This window comes from Pseudorca crassidens, chromosome 8 (assembly GCF_039906515.1).
Source record: "Pseudorca crassidens isolate mPseCra1 chromosome 8, mPseCra1.hap1, whole genome shotgun sequence".
Classification (NCBI taxonomy): Eukaryota; Metazoa; Chordata; class Mammalia; order Artiodactyla; family Delphinidae; genus Pseudorca; species Pseudorca crassidens.
In genome coordinates this window covers 11,029,214-11,050,941 of record NC_090303.1, presented here as the reverse complement: position 1 = coordinate 11,050,941, position 21,728 = coordinate 11,029,214, and the positions used below count along the sequence as shown (strand labels likewise).

Genomic DNA, 21,728 nt, shown 5'->3' with positions numbered 1-21,728 from the left:
GCTCAACGCCACACTCTGAGGCTTTACTTCTACACAGTAAAGCCACCCCAGCCCCAGCCAAGATGGGGGTCCCTGGCTCTCTCCACCTCCCCTACCTCCTGCCTTCTGCTGTCAAGGGAGAGCAGGGCCACGAAGGCTGACATCTGCAGCAGGAAGTCGAGAAGCAACGCAAAGCCGGAGGTCAGGGCAAAGGTCCGCACAGCTGGCATGGGGGTCAGAGCTCCTGGTGGAGGAGGGGACCAGGGTTGAATCTCAGGGCCTGGCACCCGCTCAGACGGTACAAAGGGAAAGGAGGCTGCCAGCCTCCAAGAACTCCCCGTACCTGGTGGGGAGGGGCTGCCCCGGCTCACCTAGGAAGAAGCAGATGGCCTCGGAGAGGCTGCAGAGCAGCATGCTGGGGGCCACTCTGCCCAGGGCTCGGCCGATGTGGGCCTCCCGTCCCTCCCCAGGCCTCCGTGGCAGTCTCTGTGTGGGGATGGCAGGGACACGGTCAAGATCCAGCCAAGGGCTCTGTCCCTCGCAGGCCAGCAGGGAGCTGGCGCGTGCCACCCGCTCCCCCGGGCACGGCCATCGCCTGGAGACCCAGCCAGGCCTGAGGAAATGGCCCCACCCTCCCCAGTGCGAGCAGACCCTGCCAACACTGTGCTCGGCCACATCTTCCACTTCTCAGGGTCTGGCCCAGAGAAATGCATGGCACGTCTAGGGATCATCCTTGCTCTGACCCATCGTGGAACCCTGAATGTTCACTAACAGGAGAGGCTAAACGGACCCTGACTTGTCCTTCCATGGAATGCTACCTAGTAGCACAAAGACAGAGGTGGCTGTGTGTGGGACAGAGAAGAACAAACCTGACTCCATATTGGATCTCTAACCTTTGTGCTCTGTTGCCTGTGCTTAGTCATGCTGGCTCTGAATCTTTCGTTCAAGAATGTTGCCTATGGCCTGAAATATACATGATGGCCCATTCTCAAGGCTCTGACCTTTAAAGGTAGAACACTTTTCCATTCACACAGAGATAAAAAAAGTTGCAGAGCAGAGTCTAACATGTGTCTTGTTGGAGGTTTATAGGAACATTGTGACCAGACCTACATGGACAGCTGCAAGAACAAAGGATTCCTGGCACCAAAAAGTTTGTAACAACAAGCCACACCCCCTCCCCTTTTAGTATAAAAGAAGCCTAAATTCTAACTCGGGTAAGATGGTTCTTTGGGACACTAGTCCACCACCTTCTCAGTCTGCTGGCTTTCCGAATAAAGTCACTATTCCTTACCTCAACATCTCGTCTCTCGATTTATTGGCTTGTCATGCAGCGAGCAGTATGAGCTTGGGCTCAATAACATACGTGCTGTGTGACACTCTTACCAGACAGTATGTGGGGCTGACAGAGAGCAAGTTCAGGTGACACAAATGGTATGAGTACATTTATGTGAAAGATAAATAAACGTAAAGCACTGTTTTCTACAGGAATCGTACACATGGACATCAGCGCTTAGGAAGAGGCCGTAAGAAGCCCAGCAAACCCACGCAGGGCTGCACCTGGGCATGTAGGGGCAGCTGGGGGTATGCAGAACTCCTGCCCCCTTACCTGGTACTCGAGAACGAAGATGAAGATGTTGTCGGCCCCCACGGCGAGCACCAGGAATGGTACCACTTGCAGGATCACCAGTGAGGAGGGGACACCCAGGTAGGATAAGAAGCCCATGGAAGCCATGACTGCTCCCAGCACCACAGCCACCCCGCCCAGGCCCAGCGTGGCCTTGGAGTCCACCTGCAATGGGATCAGGCTCAGCCTCCTGGCTGCGGGGCTGCCCGATGTGCCCCCAACCCGAGTTAGAGGAGGGCAGAGGGCAGGCTTGCTCCATGCTTCTGTGTTTTGGCTGCTCCGCAGAGCCATCCTCCCAAGGGCAGGCCCTGTGAGCCCGCCACTTCTTCCTCAAGCATGCATTGTAAGACAATGTAAATATTAGCTTTACATTTGCACAAGTTGGGGGTGGGGTATTGTCAGGGAGCAGAATGAAAACTTTTGAAACAGAACACCTCAAGAAGCTCCACCCTTTGGGGGAGCCACTCTGGGTGTGTCCACTCTGCTGTTTTGAAGTGCTCTGGAAAGCAGGTTGGAAAGGTTCTAAGCACCCCGATGGGCCATCCCCACCCTCGCTGCTCCCCTCGCTTCTCACCAGTACTCGGCGCCAGCTGGAGTAGCTGCCCAGGGCCAGGGAGATGTACAAGAAGATGACGAGGTAGCTGACAGCGAAGATGGGCAGGTCCTCGGCTGTTGTGCTGTTGATCTCATCCTCCAGGGAGCGCTGTGGACGCACACCCGACCAGCCCCACTGACCCAAGGGCTCGGCCAGCGGGCACTGTGTGCGTGAGCCACCGTGAGCCCCGGCAAGGCTGCGAGAACAGCTGTCGCATCACCCCATCCTCCTGGGCAGGCAGACGCTAGCTAAAGGTCACTCAGGAGGGGCGAGGACATGATGGGGACACAGGACCCCACCCAGAGCCACTTGAACTGTCCTCCCCAAAGCCAGGGGACCCTACCTCCGCCATGAATGTGACCTGGAACACACCAGCCGTCCGACGCTGGAAGGCTCGCATCTCCTCCAAGAAGGCCCCCTCCCAGAGCTTAGCCTGGGCCAGGCGGGGGTCCCCAGGAGGGTAATTGTTGAGGGGGAAGGTCATGATCAGGGCCTCCGCCTCAGAATAGTCCTTCCCTGGAAGGAGAAATGCTCAGCTACCCTCCAAGCGCACCTCTGCTTTCCTCCCCGACCCCAGCCGCACCGCTGTTTCCCCTCCCCCTCCCCTCCTCATCCAAGTCATTGTCGAATGACTACACCCCACTTCCCTCTCTCAGCCAAAGGCAAAGTCTATGGGCCCAGGCACAGAACCAGAGAACCTGGGCAGGGCTGGGAGAAAATGAACGGGGTGGCAGAGGAAGCACAGAGGATGGGCGGGTCTGCAGCCGCCCCCAGGCAGCAGGAAGCCCTTTGCCACTCCCATCCTCCTGCCCTTGACTCCTGCCCCGTATGTCCCCTCACTGTCCTTCTGGGGGCCACCCAGCTTACCTTTGTAGCCCCCCACGGCGAGGAAAGGGAAGACGGGCGCCCCGTAGTCAGCCATGCAGCTCAGGGCCAGGGCCGTGCCATCTTTGTAGGTGAGGGGGGCGCTGCAGGGAGAGGAACGCACCTTTCCTGATCCCACTTCCATCTCCGTGGCCCGGGTGCCCCACCCCGGACCCGCAGCGCCATCGCCTGACCCTGTGGTCAGAACATTTCTGGGCCCAACCCAGAGTGAACTGGAGCTCCCTGAGCGGGGCCTCAAGCTCTCTCTCCCCTCATCCCAGCCTCACCCTCCCGGCTCCGCCATCATGTCCTCCCGGATGCGGCGGGTGGGTGAGCGTCACACACGCTCCCCTGGGGTGGGGGCCGGAGTCTGGCACACAAGCCCCCCGGGTCCTAACCACCAACAGAGCCACGCAGGCCTCACGCTGCCCTTAGCCTCCTCCTCCCGCCAGCCCAGAAGCCTCCAGGCCCAGAGGTGGGAACTCCTTCCTTCCTTGGACAGCGTACCAGCCCTGCAACCTTGGGCAGGTCTCCATGCCCTCCACTGAGCCCTTTCTGCGAACACATCACACGTGCGTGGACGAAGCGCTCATTGTGAGCAAGTGCGTCCGTCAGTCACCAGCTGGCTGGGAGTGCTGGTTGCTGTGTGACCTTGAGCAGCTCACCATACCCCTCTGAGCCTCAGTTTCCATGTCTCTGAAATGGGGATAATCGGGCCACCCAAGAATTGTTGTGAGCATCCAAAACCAAAGTAAAGCCAACTCGAGGACTGGAAACCTGGGGTCAGAGCGTCCTCCCTGACCTGCCTGTTCTGAGGGCCAGCCCTGGGGCTGAAGCACAGACTCTGGGAAGCAGCCCAAACTTGGCTCACCTGAAGGGTGGGAGCCCTGGCTCCCCTGTCCAATCCAGAGGTTCTCAGGGTGGCATGGGGGCCTCGGGAGCCCTGGAGACCCTTTCAGGGGTCTGCAAGGTCAAAACTATTTCCATAATAACACTAAGATGCTGTTTGCAATTTTTACCCTTTTTCGATCTCGAGTCTGTGGAGTACAGACAGTTCACGGACATGGCTCTAGTTTCCATACTGCCGCTAACATTTAAGAAAAGATCACTTGGGGACTTCCCTGGTGGTCCAGTGGTTAAGAATCCTCCTTCCAATGCAGGGGACGCGGGCTTGATCCCTGGTCAGAGAACTAAGATCCCACGTGCCAAGGGACAACTAAGCCCACGCGCCTCAACTAGAGAGAAGCCCACATGCTGCAACTAAGACCCAACGCAAAAAAGAAAAACAAAGATCACTTGCTGAGCTTTGGTGACGTATCAGAGCAAATCCACAATTCTCTGGAAAGGCTATTACAACACTCCTCCCTCCTCTGGCTACACGAGTGTGTGGGCAAGCATTCTCGCTGAGCTTCAACCAACAGGCCAAACGCAGAACCAGATGCCAGGATCCATCCAGCATCTTCTGCTAAGCAAGACCCTAACGAGATTTGCAAAGATGCAGAACAATGCTACTCTTATCACTCCGGATATTTTTGGTACAGAAAGTACCATTATTTTTCATAAAAATATGTTATTTGTGGCAGCATGTAATGGGCCTATTATTATTTTTTAAAGAATTAAGAAATATTTCATCATTTCTCCGTTCTACTTTCTCACGTGGTAAATGTCAGTAGATATAACCTCTATCCAAACCCAAGCTCTCTGGAGTCCTCGGTCTTTTGTCAGAGCGTGAAGGGACCCTGAGACCAGGCTTTTGAGGACCTCTGCCCATTCCAACCCCAGAGAGCCTCAGCGGCTGCCTGCCCACCTACCTGCTCCCCTCCAGGCTTGGTAGCTCTCAGACCTTCGCTCTTGGTCCCAAGGCCCAGCGCCTTCACTGGCCTCCTGTTTGCACCACGGCAAAGTGGACACAGCCGGGGACAAAACCCTGAACAGCGTGAAGGGGTGTAGCTGCAGCCTGCACAAGGGTACCCGGCCCAGGCGAGCAGGACCTAAAACCAGCCCCGGCCCCTGCCCTGGCCCGGGGCACCTCACGGGCTACCCATGGCCCTGCTGGCGTGCATCCAGGCCCAGCACAAAAGCAGAAAGGAAAATAACGAAGCACACCCGTGAGCAGGGCCCTCGGATTGCTCTGCGACCCTTAGACCAAGAACATGCAAGGATGGGCCCTATGTCAGGAGTGCTGCAGAAAGACCGCATGGAGGCTCTGATGGCCGGGTGCAAACCAGCTACAGTGAGCACGCACCCCGCTTAGGGCGTGCGGGTCCGAGAGGGAGCACGGAGAGAAATGGCACGTCGCCGCCCCTGCGACCGAGACCCAGAGCCACACGGGGCCCCTCAGTTTGGGCTGTGTATCTGGCCTGGGCTCCAGGGGGCCCACGCCGACCCCCGCAGCCACGCCCGCGAGCACTCACTTGGCGCAGTAGAGAAAGTGGTCCTTCCAGTCCACCTGGGAGGTCTGCCCCGACAGCGTCTGGTTGGCCGTGAGCAGCAAGCGCGTGCGGTTGTTCTGGAAATACTGCAGGAGGCTGTTGACGCTGCAGTCGGAGAGACTGGCGTTGTGCGGGTTGAGGGGGGCGTAGCAGGTGTCCTGCAGGGAGACGTTTCGCTGCTCCTCTGGCGACCACACCTGCAGGCGCCGCAGCCTCTCCTGCAGCTCCAGCACCTCCAGCAGCAGGTCAGAGGACAGGATCCCACTGAAGTTCTTGGGCCCCAGCAGCAGGGAGTCATACCTGTAGCGGGGCCGGCCAGGTGCCGTCAAGATCACCTGGTTGGTTCGGAAGAAGGGGCCAAAATGCTTGTCGTGGAATGCCTTCTCACTTCGGGCTTGGCTGCTGGGGGCTGACCACAGCTCCACGGGGTCTGTGGTCAGTTCTAGAAAAGCCAGGCCCCCTGCCATGGGCACCACCACAACAGTGGACACCACCAGGATGGTCACTGGCCACGAGGCCACCCACGTGCCCCAGCACTGGAAGCACTGGCTGAGGACGGTGTGGGTGGAGAGGCTGAGCCGGTGGGCGAGGCCGATGCTCGCCTCGGGGCTGCGCGTCTTGCGTTGGCCCCGCTTGGCCAGGCGGGACCACAGGAGGAAGGCGGTGAGCGAGACGAAGAGAGAGCCGAGGATGAGGATGAGGGCCAGGCTCCCTACCATGCGGCCCAGGTAGAAGGTGGGGTCCAGGGCTGGGGGCCGGGCGATGACGGGGCAGGAAGCAGCGCAGTCCTGGCAGGAGCAGGCCGACGCGCCGTAGCCCAGGGACCGGTTGCAGGGCACGACCTCACCGTTCAGAGGTTGCATCACGCTGCCCTCGGCCTGGCTAGGCTCCCACAGGTGAAAGGTGATGTCCAGGGGTGCCAGGCCGTTCCCCGTGTCCCCCTGGAAATTGAGCCAGCGCTGGGCATTGCAGAGGGCAGAGCCGTAGACACCGCACATGGAGCCCACCACCAACGTGGCGGCCGCAGGGATGCGCACCCGGCTGCAGGAGTCGTAGGTCCGCTCGGCGAAGCTGCGCTGGTAGTAGGCCTCATAGGCCACCACCGCCCGGGGCTGGCTGCCCCCCTGCCCGGCCACTCGGGTCACGTTGATGAAGAGGCTCTGGTTGGAGCTGCAGGTGTTGTGACAATGCAGGCTCACGAAGTTGTCAGAGCAGGCAGGGCAGCGGGTGAGGAGGGCCTTGGTGACCCTCAGGCTCACGTCCAGGGCCACCAGCTGTTTCGGGGAGCAGCAGGCGTAGGTGGTGTTGGGGCCAGTGTAGAGGCGGGGACAGATGCTCTGCAGGAGGGTCAGGTGGTCACCCGTGATGTGGCGAGCAGGCGTGTTGTCCAGGCAGGACACGTTGGTCAGTGAAGCCAGGCTTCCAGACAGCTCCGGGTTCTTCCCGCACTCGTCGTAGAAGGCGCAGTATCCGGGCCGGTGTATGGGCGTGTACAGCTCGCTCTGGGCCTGTGGAACAGGGCAGCATCACCCCGAGCCCCAGCGCCGGCCAGCACCTCCGGGTAGCTGATGGGGCAGCGGGCAGCCAGGACAGGCATGGAGAAGGAAGCAGAGCAGGGCGGGTGAGGGGTGGACGCCAGGCAGGTCCAGGACGCCAGGGATCCTGGGGGAGTGCTGGAGGAGGTGGGGCGCCGAAGCAGCACGTGGGGCTCCCAGTGGGGTCTGAGGGTGGTGAGCGGATGGGAACAGCCAGGCCTCCACCCTGAGCGACAGGGTCACTGGAGAGAGAGGTGACCTGGCACATCTGCCTTAGCAAGGTCACTCCGGAGGGTAAGGGGACAGTAGTGAGAACGGGGTCACCCAGGGGACCCCTGGAAGCCACTGTGTGGTCCTGCTGAGAAACGATGACCCCTGGACAGGCGGAGGGCTGCTCCAAGGGGCCGTGTGGATGCAGGCCCTGTGCACCTGGGGCACCATTGCCATTGCTGGCGGCTGCCACCGTGCCCAAGCTGCAGCCAGGGCCCCTCTTGGAGATTCTGAGCAGAGCTTCCCCTGCCCTTACCTGCTGGGGGCTGAAAGCCTTCACCCACCTTCCCAGGCGTGCAAATGAGCAAGAAACTTGCGAGGCAAGACCTCCTCCCAAACCTAGATGCTAAATCCTCATTAGGTGATTCTCCCCCTGAACCCATGCCGTCAGCACCCCGGGACTGGCTCCTCCTTTAACCTTCCACCAACCGTCTTAGGCCAGGACACCCACAGAGGACCAGGAATGGGAGGCACTCAGTCACACCCAGTCCAGCTACCCCCTGCTCAACGCTTGTGTCCATCTAACCCCACGACCTGAAGACTTGAGCAGCTCAGGGCCCTCGACCTGCACCCCTCCTCTGGGGAGCCTGGGATCCCTCATCTGTTTAGAAACTGCCCCCTCCCCAGACCCCAGGCCCTCTCTCACTGTTGCCAAGCAGCCCCCTGCCCGGGGTGGACATAGGGCCTGGGACTCACCGACTTCAGGAGCAGAGCCCAGAGCAGCCAGCCCTTCAGGCCGACCTCCACCATCCTGGCACTGGGAAGGGGTCAGAGGGTAAGTGAGGCCAGGACTTGGGGACAGCCAAGGGCTGGCTCCTGGCAACACACAGAGCTCACTGCGGCCGTACATATACTAAAACTGGGGACGGCCTACGAGGCAGCTTCCCCACCCGGGACAGTGTCACCCGATTGAGTTGGGGACCAATGGGGCTGAGCCCTGCACCTCCCAGGGCTCCCAGCTGGTTAATGATCCACCTCACTTCTCCCTCCAACCTTTGGCTGCACCCTCTCAGTTGAGCCTCCCGGGGTGTCCCCTTCATCCACTTCCCAAAGTGACTAAGGCCAGAGGACTGAGTGAGCCAGAGACTTCCCGTGAGCTCACCAAGCGGCCTCTGCTGCAGGAGGTCCCAGGCCCAGAGACAAGTGCAAGACGTGGCTGGGCCCGGGCACCGGCCCTCTGAACCTCTCTTCGCGCCCCCAAGCCCCAGCCTCAGACCCCCCAGTCTCCCCAGCACCCTCTTGGGTCCAGGCCAGCTCTGGCTGGGACACACCCTTGCACTGTCATCCTTAGCAACTGTTGTTAATTAATATTAACAACCCGATAACAGAGGGGGCAGTTAGGGGTGGAGTGACACAGTGACAGTAGTCTCCTCTGGGTGGAGGGGCAAACACCAGCTCACTGGGGTCTGACAGTGCACAGAGACCCCAGGTGTGAAGGGTACACACAGCCTCGCTCCTCCGCCCCCGGCCCCTCCCTTATGTCTCGTGCCCGGGTCTGTCCCCACCAACCATGGAGGAGCTGAGTGTCGCTGGGAGCCCCAGGCAAGCAGCCCCGCCCCCCCGGGCCCAAGTTACACTTCATTCACCTTCTGCTCCTTCCAGATAGGGAGCTCTGAGGCCTCCCTTGGGCTCTCCCTATCACCAGAATGGGTCAGACCTTGGCCCCCATGCCAAGGCTGAGCAGATAAGGTCAGCCCGGCGGGGGGGCTATCTCTCATGTGGCCACCTGCCACAGGCAGCTGCCGGAAGGAAACTGCTGTCTCCCTGGTCTTGTGTTTGCTTCATAGACCCTGGTCTGACTCGGAGGGAGCCACCCAACACATACAGGGGAAGACAGAAGCCAAGAGCGGGGGAACCAGACGCCAAGGGGGGATGCCAGGGCAGGTGCCGGCGGACCCCTAAGCCCCCAGTCAGCCACGGTGGAGAGGAGAGCCAACGGCCCAGGGGCTGCCCTGTGCAGTGACCTCCATCCGGCACCTCCCGGGCCCCGCCCCCATACACCATGGCAGGCAGATGCTGGGAATCCAGCTCCGTCTCCCAGATAGGCTCTGTCCTCTCTCCTAGATGTCTATCCCCCGAAGCAGACGCTGAGGCAGGGATTCCAGTGCAAAGAGTTGATTTGGAAGGTGATCCCAGAGGGCACCAGCAGACAGTGGGGATGAGCCAGGGGATGGAAGGAAGCAACCAGAGTGCATTGAAGAGTGGGTTCCTTGGACTTCCCTGGTGGTCCAGTGGTTAGGTCTCCATGCTTCCACTGCAGGGGGCACCGGTTCCGTCTCTGGTCGGGGATCTAAGATCCCGCATTGTGCGCTGCGCGGCCCACAAAAAAAAAAAAAAAAAAAAGAGTGGGCTCCGGCTTGAGTACCCACAGCCTCACGGGGAACCTCCGGAAGATGATGCGGAGCGTGCCCCAAGGATGTGTGCTTGTCCATCATCTTCTTTGGTCGCTGGTTGAGGACATTCTCTGCAGCTTCAGCCCCAGGCCCCTCTGGCACTTGTGGAGCCCCCGGGCACACCCTCTTGACCTAGTTTGTCCCTAGGGGAGGCCCACAGAGACGGAGACCAGATGTGTGGCCTCTGGGATCTTCTCCGAAACACACACAGGGGGAAAGCAGCAGTATCCAGCTCTGAGTAAAAGACGAAAACTCTCAGCCGCAATCTCACCACCTGGCTCCCTGGGCATGTGTGGGGTCTCCGAGGCCACGCCCCGGGCACAGACTTCTGTTGTGAGCACAGTTTTTGTACACTCCCGTATCCCACTTTATCTCCTGACATTTAGCGCAGACTCAACACTTCCTTCAGACTCTGACTACTGTGTGTGTCACTGGGCTGTGTCCCACAGAGTGAGGGATTGCCTGCTCTCCTAGTGCCAAAGGTCGGCTGCTTCCAATAAAGAAGTTTTTGGTTGATATCTTTGTGCCGAACTGTATTTCCTCTATTTTGTATTTATCTTCCTTAATCCAGGATTCTAGAGATGAGATGAGAGTGTTGACGAGTACCACGTCTACAGCCCTAAGTACACACAGTTCATCAGCTCTCCCCTTGGGCTAATCTAATCTAGGATGTCTTGACTAATTACCAGATTCTTGCTTATTGGTGTCGGGTGAAGGGGTCAGATGGTGGACACACATGGATTCCCCAAGGGTTGCGACTCTTTTCACTGACACCAGCAATAACCAAAAGTGCCAAGTCACTAGCCTCACCTTCACTGTGTGTTCGATCTGTTGTCAGACTTTACAAATTTAATAACTGTAAAAAGATGTCTCGTTTTCAATTCTCCTTTATTACTAGCGGGATTGAACCTGCCGCAGCAGTCCCAGAGAGGGAACTGGAGCTGAACACTGTTGCTAAGCTCAGGAGGTGGCGAGGAGGGGCCAGCTGCCAGCATAGGAGCCTCCTGTGGTCAGGGATGCCTGGCCGACGCAGCACGCCTCACTGGCTTGCCTCTCTGCTTCCCAGGAGCGTGCTGAGGGTTTGCAGTCTGGGCTGAGAGGTCAGGGTAAGACGGTGATGCTCCACCAGTCACTGGTCCGGGCCATGGCACCTGGCTAACTGTGTGTGCACTGCTCTGACCAGCAGTGATGTGAACAGTTTATGGTCATTTCCAGCTCACAGGGGTAACCAGCCTACAGGCTGAGATTTGGAACCTGGTCACTTAGTGGACCCTTCATCTTCTTTGCCATCAGACCCCAATTCTATTTGGTGAAGGACTGTGTCCACAGTCCAGGTGAGAGATGCTGCTCCCTGCTCTCCCAGCCTCCTTTGCAGCCAGCAGTGGTCCCGTGATCCTGTTCTGGCCAATGTGAAGGCTTCTTTTAAGAAAAAATAGATTTAATTTTTGAGCAGTCTTATGTTTATAGAAAAATTAAGCAAACATAACATTGTAACAACTATATTTCAATTTTAAAAATTTGGGGGGACTTCCCTGGTGGCACAGTCGTTAAGAACCCACCTGTCAACGCAGGGGACACGGGTTCGAGCCCTGGTCCGGGAAGTTCCCACATGCCGCGGAACAACTAAGCCTGTGTGCCACAACTACTGAGCCTGCACTCTAGAGCCCGCGAGCCACAACTACTGAGCACACGTGCCACAACTACTGAAGCCCACGCACCTAGAGCCCATGGTCCGCAACAAGAGAAGCCACCGCAATGAGAAGCCCGAGCACCACAGCGAAGAGTAGCCCCCACTCAATGCAACTCGAGAAAGCCTGCTCGCAGCAGCGAAGAACCAACGCAGCCAAACATAAATAAATAAATAAATATCCTTCTAAAAAAAATTTTTTTTCTTAACTGAACAGAAGGTACATAGCACCCTCATGCCCTTTCATCCCCTCAACAGTTTCATCTATTACGACTCTCTTGCATTACTGTGTGGCACATTTGTTGCAATCAATGAGCCAATATTGACATGTTATTATTCACTGTAGTCCATAGTTCACCTTAGAGTTCACTCTTGGTGTGTGCATTCTATGGGATTTGACAAGTGTATAACGACATGTATCCACAATTATTATATTATACAGAATAGTGTCTCAGCCTAAAAATCCCCTGTTCATCCTTTGCTCTCCCTAAACCCTAACCACTGAAAACCGCTGCTCTTTGTGCATACATTTTTTTGTGTTCATAAAATACACATACCATAAAATTTACCTTCTTAACCTTTTTTTTTTTTTGCGGTACGCGGGCCTCTCACTGTCGTGACCTCTCCCGTTGCGGAGCACAGGCTCCGGATGCGCAGGCTCAGCGGCCATGGCTCACGGGCCCAGCCACTCCGCGGCATGTGGGATCTTCCCGGACCGGGGCACGAACCCGTGTCCCCTGCATCGGCAGGCGGACTCTCAACCACTGTGCCACCAGGGAAGCCCTCTTAACCATTTTTAACTGTACAGTTCAGTGGTCTTAAAGACATTCACACTGTTGTGCTACCATCACTGTTGTGCTACCATCACCATCCTCCTAACTCATTTCGTCCGGTAAAACTGAACTTCGGTACCATTAAATGTTGACTCCCCATCTTCCCCTCCTCCCAGGCTCTGGCAACTACCATTCTTCTTTCTGTCTCTATGAATCTGACTACTCTAAGTACCACATATAAGTAGAATCATACAGTAGTTGTCTTTTTGTTACTGGTTTGTTTCATTTAACATAATGTCTTCAAGATTCATCCATCTTGCAAAATTTCCTTCTTTCTTAAGACTGAATAATATTCCATTGTATGTATACACCACATTTTGCTTATCCATCCGTCAATGGACACTTGCTTCCATTTTTGGGCTATTGTGAATAATGCTGTTATGAACACGGGTGTACAATATCCCTTCCAGACTCTGCTTCAGTTCTTTGGAGAATATACCTAGGTATGGAATTATGGGACCGTATGGCAGTTCTATTTTTAATTTTTTGAGGAACCGCCATACTATTTTCCACAGCAGCTATACCATTTTATGGTATCACCAACAGTGCACAAGTGTTCCAATTTCTCCATTTCCTTGCCAACACTTGTGCTTTTCTAGTTTTTTGATAGTAGCCATCCTAATGGGTGTGAGGTGGTATCCCATTGTAGTTTTGATTTTCATTTCCCTAATGACTAGTGATGTCGAGCCTCTTTTCATGTGCTTATTCGTCATTCATATATCTTCTTTGGAGAAACGTCTATTCAAGTTCTTCGCCAATTTTTTAATTAGGTTTTTTTCTTGTTTGTTTTGGTTTTTGATGTTGAGTTTTAGGAGTTCTCTCTATAATCTGGATATTAATCCTTTGTCAGATATATGGTTTGCAAATATTTTCTGCCATTCTGTGGGTTGTCTTTTTACTATGTTGACAGTGACTTTTGATGCAAAAAGTTAATTTTCATTTAGTCAAATTTCTCTATTTTTCCTTTCGCTAAATGTGCTTTTGGTGTCATATCCAAGGAATCATTGCCAAATCCAATGTCATAAAATTTTGTCCTATGTTTTATTCTAAGAGTTTCATACTTTCAGCTCTAAAGTTTATCTCTTTAACATCCTAAACTTATAACACTCTAGCTTTTATTTATACCAGCTTAAGTTCAATAACATATAAAACTCTGTGCCTTTACAGCTCTGTCTCCACCTCTTTCAGCTGTTGTCACAGAATTACATCTTTATATATTATGCATCCAAAAACATAAACTAATAATTATTTCAAATGCATTTGGCTCTTAAATTACATAGAAAGTAAGATTTGGGGTTACAAACCAAGGTACAGTAATACTAGTTTTCACAGTTTTTTTAAATTAGTTTCTTAAATCAGGTAGGAAACAAAAATTGTAGTTATAAATCATTGTTACAGTGAGATAGCTTTTATAATTGCCCACGTACCTTTACTGAGATCTTTATATCTCCATATGGCTTTGAGTTACTGTTTAGTGTCCTTGTAGCACTCCTTTGAGCATTTCTTGCAGGGAAGATCTAATGGTTACAAACTCCGTCCGTTTTTGTTTATGTGGTAATGTCTTAATTTCTCCCTCACTTTTGAAGGACAGTTTTGCCAGATATAGGATTCTTGTTAACAGCTTTTTTCCTTTTAGCATTTTGAATATATCAGCCCAACATCTTATGGACTCCAAGGCTTCTGATGAGAAACTTGCTGATAATCTTTTTTAGGATCCCGTGTATGTAACAATTTGCTTCTCTCTTGCTGCTTTCAAGATCATCTTTTTGGCTTTTGTAAATTTGATTATAATATGTCTTGGTATGGATCTGAGTTCACATTACTTGGAGTTCATTGTTTCTTGAATGTTTATGTTCATTTATTTCATCAAATTTAGAAAGTTTTCCACCATTATTTCTCCAAATATTTTCTCTGCCCCTTTCTCTCTTTATTCTCCTGAGACTCCTTGATGCATAGGTTGGTATGATGGATATTGTCCTACAAGTCCTTTAGGCTCCATTTGCTTTTCTTCAAATTTTTTTTTTCTCTTTCTCAGACTTGATAATTTACATTATCCTATCTTCAATTCACTGATTTTTCTTTTTTTTATATAAATTTATTTATTTTTTTAGTTTATCTTTGGCTGCGTTGGGTCTTCGTTGCTGCATGGGGGCTTTCTCTAGTTGTGGCGAGCGGGGCCTACTCTTCGTTGTGGTGCGTGGGCTTCTCATTGCAGTGGCTTCTCTTGTGGCAGAGCACAGGGTCTAGGCACATGGGCTTCAGTAGTTGCGGCACATGGGCTCAGTAGTTGTGGTTCGCAGGCTCCAGAGCAGAGGTTCAGTAGTTGTGGTTCATGTGCTTAGTTGCTCCACGGCATGTGGGATCTTCCTGGACCAGGGCTCAAACCTGTGTCCCCTGCATTGGCAGGTGGATTCTTAACCACTGTACCACCAGGGAAGTCCCTTTCCTTTAGTTCTTCCAACATCTTTAGGACAGTTGTTTTAAAGCCTTTGTCTAGTATTTCTGCCAGTAGGTATTTTTCAAAGACTGTTTCTGTCGATTTTTTTTTCCCTTTGAATGGGTCATACTTTTCTGTTTCTTTGTATGCCTTGTGATTTTTGTTGTTGTTGTTGAACACTGGACATGTGAATTTAATAATGAGGGAACTCTGGAAATCAGATTCCTCTCCTTCCCCAGGGTTTGTGGGGGTTTGTTATTGTTTTTGTTTATCGTGTATTGCTTTTTTTAAATTTTTATTGGAGTATAATTGATTTATGATGTTGCATTAGTTTCAGGTTGTTTATTGTGTATTGTTTTCTGATTGTTATAGGCTGTCTCTGTGCCCAGGATCAACCTAAGGTATAAACTTAAGGTCTTCTCAAGTCCTTTTTTAGACTTTTCCTGGGCATGCAGGGTCACTTTCTAATTTTCTCTGTATATGCAGTTGTTTTTGAATGTCCTAGATTTTAATGTCTGGCCCCTGAGACAGCAAAAAGTGAAAAATGAAGGTGGGAATAAAAGAGCACTGGTCCTTTAAACCTTCTGGAGGTCACTTCGCCTGGAGGGGGAGGGGCTTGCAACAACGGGGGAGGTGACTATTTGTCTGCACCTCTGTGACCTGAACCAGCAATCAGCCATCAGAGCACAGATCCCCAGTATCTGGAGGATAGGGTCCTTTTTGTCCACCCTGGCTCCAACTAGCTGTTGCGCACAGCTGCCTGCCTACAGGCTGGAAGTTGGGGATGGGTAGGTGCTACTGTACAAAGGGCTGAAATCGAGAAAAATTAACCCCAGTTTACCCTCCAAGTCTTCCCCTGGAAGTTGCAAGCCTTCAGCAGACTCCAGATTTCCAAAATAGTTACATCAGACAAGTTCTGCCAGTGCAATTGTTGTCTAGGTGGGGAGACAGATTCCTGGTACATCCTACTCCATCAGCTTCTCATGATCTTCTTTCTCCAACATGAAGGCTTCTGTTTCCCTCATTAAATGGGATGTATGCAGCGGGCATGGTATTCTAGCATTTCTCCCTTTTCACTGCCCTAGACATAGATGGAATGTCCGGAGGTGTAGCAACCACCTTGTGGCCCTGAGGCATCAAACATGAGGAGAAAGGCAAGATGCACAAAATCACAGAGGGAGTGATATCAGCAAAATGGTGAACTAGGAAGCTCCAAGCTCTTGTTTTCCCACAAAAACACTGAAAAAACAAACAGAGGATTTCCCTTGTGGTGCAGTGGTTAAGAATCTGCCTGCCAATGCAGGGGACACGGGTTCGATCCCTGGTCCAGGAAGATCCCACATGCCACGGAGCAACTAAGCCCATGAGCCACAACTACTGAGCCTGAGTGCCACAACTACTGAAGTTCATGCACCTAGAGCCCATGCTCTGCAAAAGAGATGCCACCGCAAAGAGAAGCCCGTACACTGCAACAAAGAGTAGATCCTGCTTGCTGCAACTAGAGAAAGCCCATGTGCAGCAACAAAAACCCAACACAACCAAAAATAAATAAATAAATAAATAAATTTATTTATAAAAACAAGCAGAACTGTCAGAACCAACTTTTTAGGAGCTCTGGAAAAAATTCAAAGGTCTGCAGCAACCAAGCAAGTGCTCAACCAGGAAAAAGCCATCTTCAAGACAGTAGGAGAATATGACAAACCCACAGCCAACATTGTTCTCAATGGTGAAAAACTGAAACCACTTCCTCTAAGATCAGGAACAAGACAAGGTTGTCCACTCTCACCACTATTATTCAACATAGTTTTGGAAGTTTTAGCCACAGCAATCAGAGAAGAAAAAGAAATAACAGGAATCCACATCAGAAAAGAAGAAGTAAAGCTGTGACTCTTTGCAGATGACATGATACTATACATAGAGAATCCTAAAGATGCTACCAGAAAACTATTAGAGCTAATCAATGAATCTGGTAAAGTAGCAGGATACAAAATTAATGCACAGAAATCTCTGGCATTCCTATACACTAATGATGAAAAATCTGAAAGAGAAATTAAGGAAACACTCCCATTTACCATTGCAACAAAAAGAATAAAATACCTGGGAATAAACCTACCTAAGGAGACAAAGTCCTGTGTGCAGAAAACTATAAGACACTGATTAAAGAAATTAAGTATGATACAAACAGATGGAGAGATATACCATGTTCTTGGATTGGAAGAATCAACATTGTGAAAATGACTATACTACCCAAAGCAATCTACAGATTCAGTGCAATCTCTATCAAACTACCAATGGCATTTTTCACAGAACTAGAACAAAAAATTTCACAATTTGTATGGAAACACAAAAGACCCTGAATAGCCAAAGCAATCTTGAGAAAGAAAAACGGAGCTGGAGGAATCAGGCTCCCAGACTTCAGACTATACTACAAAGCTACAGTAATCAAGACAGTATGGTACTGGCACAAAAACAGAAATATAGATCAATGGAACGGGTTAGAAAGCCCAGAGATAAACCCACACACATATGGTCACCTTATTTTTGATAAAGGAGGCAAGAATATACAATGGAGAAAAGACAGCCTCTTCAATAAGTGGTGCTGGGAAAACTGGACAGCTACATGTAAAAGAATGAAATTAGAACACTCCCTAACACCATACACAAAAATAAACTCAAAATGGATTAAAGACCTAAATGTAAAGCCAGACACTATCAAACTCTTAGAGGAAAACATAGGCAGAACACTCTATGACATAAATCACAGCAAGATCCTTTCTGACCCACCTCCTAGAGAAACGGAAATAATAACAAAAATAAACAAATGGGACCTAATGAAACTTAATAGCTTTTGCACAGCAAAGGAAAACATAAACAAGATGAAAAGACAACCCTCAGAATGGGAGAAAATATTTGCAAACAAAGCAACTGACAAAAGGTTAATCTCCAAAATATACAAGCAGCTCATGCAGCTCAATATCAAAAAACAAACAACCCAAGCCAAAAATGGGCAGAAGACCTAAACAGACATTTCTCCAAAGAACATATACAGATTGCCAAAAAACACATGAAAGGATGCTCAACATCACTAATCATTAGAGAAATGCAAATCAAAATTACAATGAGGTATCACCTCACACCAGTCAGAATGGGCATCATCAAAAAACCTACAAACAATAAATGCTGGAGAGGGTGTGGAGAAAAGGGAACCCTCTTGCACTGTTGGTGGGAATGTAAATCGATACAGCCACTATGAAGAACAGTATGGAGGTTCCTTAAAAAAAATAAAAATAGAACTACCATATGATCCAGCAATCCCACTACTGGGCATAAACCCTGAGAAAACCATAATTCAAAAAGAGTCATGTGCCACAATGTTCATTGCAGCTCTATTTACAATAGCCGGGACATGGAATCAACCTAAGTGTCTACTGACAGATGAATGGATAAAGAAGATGTGGCACATATATACAATGGAATATTACTCAGCCATAAAAAGAAATGAAATTGAGTTATTTGTAGTGAGGTGGATGGACCTAGAGTCTGTCATACAGAGTGAAGTAAGTCAGAAAGAGAAAAACAAATACCATATGCTAACACATATATATGGAATCTAAAAGAAAAAATGGTTCTGAAGAGCCTAGGGGTAGGACAGGAATAAAGACGCAGACGTAGAGAATGGACTTAAGGACACGGGGAGCGGGAAGGGTAAGCTGGGACGAAGTGAGAGAGGGGCATGGACATATATACACTACCAAATGTAAAATAGATAGCTAATGGGAAGCAGCTGCATAGCACAGGGAGAGCAGCTCGGTGCTTTGTGACCAGCTAGCGGGGTGGGATAGGGAGGGTGGGAGGGAGATGCAAGAGGGAGGAGATATGGGGATATATGTATATATAGGTGATTCACTTTGTTATAAAGCAGAAACTAACACACCATTGTAAAGCAATTATACTCCAATAAAGGTGTTAAAAAAAAAAAAAAAAGACAGTAGGGGACTTCCCTGACAGTCCAGTGGTTAAGACACCATGCTTCCATTGCAGGGGGTGCAGGTTTGATCCCTGGTCGGGGAACTAAGATCCCACATGCCACGTGGTGCAGCCAAAACAAAAAACAAACAAAAAAAGACAGTAGGAAAGTTTTCCGGTGTTTCTACTCAACCATGCCCCACCCCCTCTCTGGCACAGCGGAGGTCTTCATCTTGAAGTGATGTCAACACAGTTTCTAATCCCCTCCCTCAAACCAGTGGAAGCTGAGGCACCCTTATTTGCAAATTACTGTGTATATACATTCTAACCTGTGTTGGGGAGACCTAAAGAACTGCAACATAAAGAAATGTGAGGCACTTGCTTCTCTTTCACGTCAGGTGGAAGTCAGGTGGACAAAGCAACAGCCACTGCTCCTAAAAGACATCTGAGGCAAGGGATTATGAGTGGAGACACACAACAGATCATATACAGCCCAGAGGAGAAGCTTGGAAAGTTAGTACATTCAAAAGCAGCTGTGTATAAGGGGTATTTAGAAAGCCACATGCATGCACAGCACAAGACACATACCCAGAAAAGACCTGCAGAGACCTGACGCTTCACCCTGGGCTTATGCCTAGGCTCAGAGCAAGCCTGCATAAATATTAAAGGATAATCCCAGCACAGAGCCAATCTGAAAAAAAGGGAGAGGTGGAGTTTTGTTTGTTTGTTTTTCTGTTTCTCTGTGTGTGTGTGTGTGTGTGTGTGTGTGTGTGTGTGTGTGTGTTTTGCTTGTTTGTTTAGCTCCTGGCATTCAAGGAAATCTCTACCAAAACATTAGCTGATCATGAGCTAAAGGAGCAGAGATTTCAGTGAGCACACACAAGGAATAGTCTTTGCAAAAATAGTTTGGAAAAGTATAAACATAAGCAGACCACTACAACCTTCAACAGTAAAAACATAAACAAACCAAAAGAGCAAATGCTAGGGAATAGGGAGAATCTGATTTCCAAAGTTAGCACATTTTAATAATCAAATACCCAGTTTTCAACAAAACAATGATAATGCATACAAAGACACAAGAAAATATGCCCATTCAAAGTAACAAACAAACAAAAAAATTGACAGGGAATTCCCTGGCAGTCCAGTGATTAGGATTCTGAGCTTCCACTGCAGGGGGCATGGGTTCAATCCCTGATCCAGGAACTCAGACCCCACAAGCCACACAGTGCAGCCGAAAAAAAAAAAAAAAAAAATTGACAAAGACCATCCCTGAGGAAACCCATAAGAAAAGATCTTAAAACAACTGTCTAGGGAGTTCCCTGGTGGTCTAGTGGTTGGGAATTGGTGCTTTTTACTGCTGTGGCCTGGGTTCAATCCCTGGTTGGGGAACTGAGATCCCACAAGCTGTGCAGTGTAGCCAAAAAATAAACCAAAACAAAACCAACAACTGTCTAAAATATACTCAGAAAGGTACAGAGGAAAAGGTACAAAGAACCAAAGGAAATCAGAAAAAAAAAGTATGAACAAAATTAATAAAGAGATACAAAATCTAAAAAGAAATCAAAAAGAAATTCTGGAGCTGAAAAGTACAATAACAAATGAAAAATCCACTAGAGGGGTTCAACAGCAGACGTGAGGAAATAATCAGTGAACTTGAAGATAGAGCAATTGAAATAATCAAGTTTGAGGAGAAGAAATAGAAAAGTAGGACTTCCCTGGTGGCACAGTGGTTAAGAATCCACCTGCCAATGCAGGCGACACGGGTTCGAGCCCTGGTCCGGGAAGATTCCACATGCCACGGAGCAACTAAGCCCGTGCACCACAACTACTGAGCCTGTGCTCTAGAGCCCGTGAGCCACAACTACTGAGGCCATGTGCTGCAGCTACTGAAGCCTGCGCGTCTAGAGCCTGTGCTCCACAAGAGAAGCCACCTCAGTGAGAAGCCCGCGCACCACAACAAAGAGTAACCCCCGTTCGCTGCAACTAGAGAAAGCCCGTGCACAGCAACAAAGATCCAATGCAGCCAAAAATAAATAAATTTATTTTTTAAAAAAAAGAGAGAGAGAGAGGACTTCCTCAACATGATAAAGGACATTTACAAAAATCCCACAGCAGGGCTTCCCTGGTGACGCAGTGGTTGAGAGTTTGCCTGCCGATGCACGGGACACGGGTTCATGCCCCGGTCCGGGAATATCCCACATGCCACAGAGCGGCTGGGCCTGTGAGCCACGGCCACTGAGCCTGCGCGTTGGGAGCCTGTGCTCCGCAACGGAAGAGGCCACAGCAGTGAGAGGCCCGTGTACTGCAAAAAAAAAACACAAAAAACCATATACCTGATAAGGGGTTGATATTAATATGCAGAATCTATTTTTTTAATTCCACAAATTCAATAAAAATAACCCACCCAGGGAACTCCCTGGTGGTCCAGTGGTTAGGGCTCTGCGCTTCCACTGCAGGGGACACGGGTTCAATCCCTGGTGGGGTAACTAAGATCCTGCATGCCATGCAGTGAGGCCCAAAACAAACAAACAAAAAAAGCACCCAACTCAAAAACAGGCAAAGAACTTGAACAGACTTTTTTGCCAAAGAACATAGACAAATGACCAGTAAGTAAGCACATGAAAAGATGCTCAACATCGTTAGTCTTTAGGAAATGCAAATCAAACCACAATGAGATACCACTGCACACCCATTAGGCTGGCCTTTATTTAAAAACATGGAAAATACCAAGTGTTGTTAGTGATATGGAAAAGTTAGAAAGCTCACACACTGTTGGTGGGAATATAGACTGGTGCAGCCACTATGGAAAACAGTTTGGCAGCTCCTCAAGAAGTTAAACATGGAATTGCCTTAGGATCCATCAATTCTACTCTACTCCAAGGTATATACCCAAAAGAACTGAAAGCAGGAATAGGTGTACACCAGTGTTCACTGATGCACTATTCACAATAGCCCAAATGTGGAAACAACCCAAGTGTCCATCAATAGATGAATGGATAAAAACGTGGCATATACATGCTTGGAATATTATTCAGCCACAAAAAGATATGAAATTCTGATACATGCTACTACCCGGATGAACTTAAAGACATTATGGTAACTGAAATAAGTCA

At 50.3% G+C, this 21,728-nt stretch overlaps 1 protein-coding gene across 1 annotated transcript in view; it reads right to left on the bottom strand.

Annotated features, from left to right (window-relative positions):
* The window catches only part of NPC1L1 (NPC1 like intracellular cholesterol transporter 1), a 46,289-nt gene that overhangs the window by 18,355 nt on the left and 6,206 nt on the right, over window positions 1-21,728 (bottom strand). The window contains exons 2-9 of the mRNA XM_067745780.1: window positions 7,996-11,111; window positions 5,477-7,002; window positions 3,066-3,166; window positions 2,542-2,714; window positions 2,178-2,306; window positions 1,586-1,768; window positions 351-465; window positions 96-223 (exon numbers count right to left, since the gene is read on the bottom strand). Of these exons, the coding sequence (XP_067601881.1) occupies window positions 96-223; window positions 351-465; window positions 1,586-1,768; window positions 2,178-2,306; window positions 2,542-2,714; window positions 3,066-3,166; window positions 5,477-7,002; window positions 7,996-8,049 (2,409 nt within the window). The 5' untranslated portion in view covers window positions 8,050-11,111. The remainder of the gene's footprint in view (window positions 1-95; window positions 224-350; window positions 466-1,585; window positions 1,769-2,177; window positions 2,307-2,541; window positions 2,715-3,065; window positions 3,167-5,476; window positions 7,003-7,995; window positions 11,112-21,728) is intronic.